The sequence below is a fragment of the Lupinus angustifolius genome, chromosome LG19 (genome assembly GCF_001865875.1).
Source record: "Lupinus angustifolius cultivar Tanjil chromosome LG19, LupAngTanjil_v1.0, whole genome shotgun sequence".
Taxonomy (NCBI): domain Eukaryota; kingdom Viridiplantae; phylum Streptophyta; class Magnoliopsida; order Fabales; family Fabaceae; genus Lupinus; species Lupinus angustifolius.
Window position 1 is genome coordinate 8,773,134 of NC_032027.1, and position 6,208 is coordinate 8,779,341.

At 35.1% G+C, this 6,208-nt stretch overlaps 1 protein-coding gene across 1 annotated transcript; it reads right to left on the bottom strand.

The window, feature by feature from the left end:
- On the bottom strand, positions 5,271–5,938 carry LOC109334895 (60S ribosomal protein L27). The gene has a single exon (XM_019570889.1). The coding sequence runs from the start codon at positions 5,867–5,869 to the stop codon at positions 5,462–5,464; it is 408 nt and encodes a 135-aa protein (XP_019426434.1). The 5' UTR covers positions 5,870–5,938; the 3' UTR covers positions 5,271–5,461.

Sequence of the window (6,208 nt, forward strand, 5' to 3'; positions counted from 1 at the left end):
GTCATTGTGCTCCAAATAAATGAGAAGAGAAGTGAAAATAAGGTTCTAGAGTCACTTTGTGGACAAGACCTATATTTTTTCTTGTTTTGATGCATAGAAACCACTATCTTAGATTATATGAACAAGTGAAAGTATTATAATGGGTTGTTTATGTTTTTTTTTAGTATAAGCAAGAATATCTTTTCATAATATGCATGAGCAACTCAACAAGTGTTGATTTTAGGAATGGAACTTTTAAACTGATATGATATATGAGAATCTAATAAGGTTTTACATAACTTGATCAACATCTGGTTACTAATGAGTTGCTTATCTGTGTAGGTAAATAAGTGATGGTCAAGAGAAGATGACCAAGACAAGAAACTCAATCCAAATCAAGACTGGAGTTATACATATGAGTGTTCCAATTTGAGAAGATTAGTTTGTCTGGTCAAAGGCTAAACTATGAAATGAAGACATAATACAATATAAAGATGTCAACCTTGAAAATGATATATCATTCTATAAATTTTATAGAGAAAACCATGTGATCATTAAGATGAGAATCAACCTGGCTAAAAGCTTCATTGAAGAACTGTTTGTCTAGTCAAGTGTTGTCTGAACAAGACAACTCAACATCAAAGTCCAATTGGTAGAAGAAAGTATCAAAGCAAGGATAAATTATCTTGGGATATAGTACAAGGTGCACCACTTGTGGTGAATTGATAGCACTGTACTAAGGTTTTAGAAAATGAGAAAAGGATAAAATGCAATGCAGAGGCATAATCTATCAAATCTTATATGCATCAACTCAATAGACAACACAAAACCAACCACATGTCTCACTCTCACTATGCACCAAGACAGCACCAACCAGCAAGGCCTGATGCACCAAGGCAGCACGCATCAGCAAGGGCAGATGCACCAAGGCAGCACCAACCAGCAAGGCCTGATGCACCAAGGCAGCACGCATCAGCAAGGGCAGATGCACCAAGGCAGCACCAACCAGCAAGGCCTGATGCACCAAGGCACGCATCAGCAAGGGCAGATGCACCAAGACAGCACCAACCAGCAAGGCCTGATGCACCAAGGAATGCACCAAGGCCTGGTCAGCCAGCAACATATGTACCAAGGCACGCACCAGGACTTGGCCAACAATCACCAGACACACCAGGAATCAACCAAACAACACTACATACATCAAGGCTTAGACAATTTGACTAAACCTCATCAAACCTCAATCAACAAACATCATGACTTAAGCATGATCAACATAAAGCAACTTTACGTGCCTATCAAGCAACTAGTTTGGCACGTGTTAAACATCCTCTCTTTTGGATATTTTCAGTTAAATTAGTTAGGGTAGTTAAGCCTCATTCTTTGCTATATAAGGGCATTAGTTAGATCATAAATGGTCAGCCAATTAAGTGTATTTTACAGATTCAATATAATTCAATATAATTCAAGAGGTATTTTTCATACACTCTTAGTTTTCGGGTATCAAGTTAATCTTGAACCATTCTTTCATTTTCTCCTTATCTTTCAAGAATCAAGAAGAAATTTCAAGATAATCAAGCAACAATCATCATGAAGTCTATAGCTCATTGACACTTGAATATATTTAAAAGAGCTAAAATGGCTGCAAAGTTTTCAGGACAATTTCCCTTTTAAAAGCTTATTGTTCATCTTACTCACATCTTGAAACAAAAGCTTACACAAGCATTACATTCTTTATTTGCTATTCACTCATTGGATGTAATATCTAGTAATTGCTTAGCATCTTAATGTGGCAATACAAACTCATATTAGAATATGTTGTAAAAGCTGGCTGAGGGTAAGTGAATATGTTGTAAAAGCTGGTTGAGGGTAAGTGAATGAGTACAAAAAATACAAAGAAGAGCCCACTAAGGCTAAAGGGAATAATACAGAAAGTATTTACATCTCTCTTTCCTCAAACTCTTACATTATAATATATTTTTTATAACTACAAAACTATCAAGAGATTAGATTGTTTGATTTTGTTGACTTAAATCCGGGTAAGAAAGTCATATGTATACATTGATTGTCTGAATTAGTTTGATAACTGCTCTTTATTAATTAAAAAAAGTCACAATTCAACCCTTCTTGACTCTTGAGCTAATCCAACTATTTGTATTATTCTATCATCCGAAAGCACAAATTAACAATAAAATCACTTCTGGGCCTGAAAAAATGGGCACGTCGTTCTACAAGAAGGGAGATAACAAAAATTATCATCAGAAAGTATACAAACTTACCCATTCAATGACTGACTTTGACACCGGTTATTCCCAAAATGGGTACTATACTCTTGGGTCGGGTGAATTCAATAATAGATGCTTGTTAGCATTCCAACCTTTCTTCCAATTAGCATCCAAAGCTGACACTATTGATCAAATGGATCAATGTGCTTTAACTTAAAAACAGTTATTTTATGGAACACCACCGAAGGATGTTTCTTGGCAACACATAGTAACATAAGGATTATGGGTACGTTGGCCAATAGTTTTTAGAACACCACCACTCAATCTTCTTATCAGTGGCTTAAAAGGAAATGCCAATACTACTCCATGGTCCAAACTTGTGTGAAGAAATGTAAGTTGACAAAACAGAATTTCATCCCGTAGCTGGCTACTGACCAGAGATAGACAAACCAAATTCCACATTGCAGTAAATGATCATACATCTCTTCTTCCAATGTAAGTGGTCCAAAACTTTCATATAACTCCTTAATTGGATGGAATTTAATAGTTTTCCCTATTTGAACAGGTACACGGCTCTTGCTATAAATATATATAAGCATGGTATAAAGTATAAAAAAAAGAATAGAAAAACATGTACACACTACATAGTAAGAAAATTTTACACTATCAATGTATCATGCACCATTCATTTGAGAGAACCCTTGTATTCTCTGTCCATGATAATATAAGTAGATAGTTTAACAAAAAATTATTGTTTTGAATATCCTGAGGCTATATTTGGGAATTATAGAGATGAAATGAAAAGAGAGATTTCCCATTTTTCCATTGGCTCAACCTCAAATTAGAGGGAAAATAATTTTGGTAGTTTGAAAGTGAAAGCTCCATTTAATTCCATTAATAAAACAACTCAAACAATGGAACACCACATTAATTATTTTGATTCCTTCCTCTTTATCCCATCCAAACATAAAACATAATTTTGAAACTAACAATTTTATCAGTACATTAGAAAACAAAACAAAACAAGAAAGCAACAAAGTTGAAAGATCCATTTACAAATTTTGGGCAGCTCCAATTGGTACTAAAATCTGACTTAAGTTTACCTTTATTACAATTTTGATTAAATTTTTGATTTGTTTAACCCACAAGCATTTAATATGATGAGTGTTGATTGAGAATGATATAGAATCCAGTCCTGTTAAGAAAAATATACGGGTCATCTTCGGATATAAGATTCTAGAGGGGGTGTTTTTGGAAGTGGTGGAAGTTGTTCTCACTTAAAAGAAAGTGGAAGAATTCTGGCTCAATAATATAGGTCCAGAAGTGTCAAATGGAAAGGCAACTGCATGGTCTGTTAACTACTCTACCATATGCAGTTTGTGTAGCAAAACAGATTACAAGTCACAGAAAACATTATAAAGATATCAGTACATTATATTGTATTAACTGATAATTATCACTCACAGTGGCACTGGCAGATAAAGACACCACGCTAACGACATGAACAATGAACAATAATTTACCCACTCCAAGTCAGACAAACACTAAATCTAACAAAAGGCAGAAACAAGAAAATACATGCTGCAACTCCTCCATAAGATATTACTGATATTAGTAACAAGAAATACTGATTTCATTAACAAATCACAGTGCAATGCAAACACACCAATATGTTGCGGACAACAAATTTTTCTACACTATTAATCATTAAAACAATCAAATCAGTAAAACAAAAATAAAACAAAACACAGCAACCACAATGCCATATTGTTCAATTAATAATCATCAAAATGAGTACACATTGACATTTTTCTGTTGACAGTCATAAAATGAATGGCCCAGAAAGGTACACAGAAAAGATAATTATTGGCTAGCACAGCAAGCACAAATGGCACTCTGCTGTTAAAAATACCAAAGTAAAGAAATTGGTCCAGTGGAAAACCAGCATTATATAGACAATTTGATGGTTATCAATTTTGTAGAGATTTTCTCTTGGCAATACTGTGTTTTCATCATTTCTTTCATTGATAGAACTGAATAATCCATATTGGTGAAAAGATAGTCATTGAACAGCTTGCACATAGGGTTCTATGCAGAGTTAAGAACACGTGAAGAAAAAGGATCAAGTGTAAAACTTAACAATAAACAACACCATTGTATATATTTTGAAGTTGTAACAACAACTTTGCAAGAATATATTTATTGTTTAAGCAAATTTTAAACAATAAAGTGAGATCAAACAAGGAAAATAAACTGTTCAGTTAATCACAGCAGATGGTTTCCTCTAGATTTTTGCAAGGACCAGAGTTCAACTCCAGCATTACCATCCTTTAAAAAATAGGTGATAAGAACATGAGTGTGGTTACACAGCATACCACTGAGTAGCCATAGTCCTAAATCAAAAACCTAATGATCCACTCTAAATGCACAGAGGATTGACGATCCTATAAAGTGAGGAGATGGCTACTGGAACTACAAAACTTCCCTGAAACCACAGGTTCAAAATCTTGAAACAGCCTCACCGCTTGCAGAAAAGTGAGGCTGCATACATCTACCCTACCCTCTCAGACCTCACTAGGTTCAAAATTTGGCAAGGAAGATTATAAACAAACAATTCAATGTGTCAATACTATTTCCAACAAAGTTCATAAAAAATACAACAGCTTTACAAACTAGCAAAAGTTCTCGCAATAAAAATTATAGTAAAACAAAGATAAAATATGAAAACTGCCAAACATTGACATGCTAATCTATTCACTGTACAGTGATTAATTAAAGAAAACAAAAGCATAACCATAACCCATAAGCATTAAAACCTAAATTCATGTTACTAGTTAGAGAAAGCCTAACCCATTATACAGCAAAACAGAGTTAAGACAATTCCTACCGACTAAATCACAAAAATAACATTGTTGAAAAAACAACAGAAAAATTGTGTAGTCGTGCACAAAAAACCAAACCTTCTCTCATCAAGTAGTGAAAATCTCAACTCCACATACTCAACAGAACAGTGTAAAAAAACCGAAAACCCTAAATCATCAAAATCACAAGAATAATCATGCTGGAAACTAAAACACCAAACACCAAATGTAACCGCAATGTATCATTATAAAATTAGAATGACATTAGAAAAGCACATAACACAATCCATCATCCAATTGAAAATTAAATAGAAAACTTTCTTTTATCATAGAAAACATAAATAAAACCACTAGATCTACGACCTTGCCACACAAAACAAAATCGCTTCTAGAACCACTTCAAAACCTGAGCTTAGTAAAGAACCACCTATTCTTCCCAGTCTTAAACCTCTCCTCCAACCTCTTCTTAGTCTCCTTCAGTGCAGTTACCTTCTTATCCTTCGCACTAAGCACATCAGGGTTAACCGCATCTTTGAGATCCACATCGAGCGTGTAGCGCGTGGGCATGAGGTGTTGGTAGTTCACGAGCTTCACGAAAGCCTTCACACGCGACTTCTTCGCCGTCTTCTTCGCGGAATCCTTCTTGATGACCTTGGATGGGTATTTCTTGATGCCGGCGACGAGGCAGTGGCCGTAGGGGCGGTCGCGGGTGCCGTCATCGAAGGTGCGGACGATGACGGCTTTCTTGCCAGCGTAACGGCCTTGGAGGAGGATAACGGCTTTGTTTGGCTTTAGAAATTTCACCATTTCCGGTTGAGTTCGGTTACCTCTTGCGCTTGTTGTTGTTGTTCTCTCTGGTGCAAGAGTTATGAGAGGTAGAAGGTAGATGAAATATAGAGAGAAAACCCTAGAATGAGATGGGTTTGGACTTTTATTGGGCCTTACATGTTGCAAAGTAGCCTGGGCATTAATTTTGGCCCTTATAGTATTCAATTCACGAAGTTAGATTTTAACCTTGCACTTTTTTCTTATCTTATATCTCATAATTATAGTTTCATTTGTTTATTAAAAATATCTCTTCATCTTATGGATAATGATTAAATCTTTTTGAGTAATATAATTGTCTCTCCTAATAAATGTCATTCT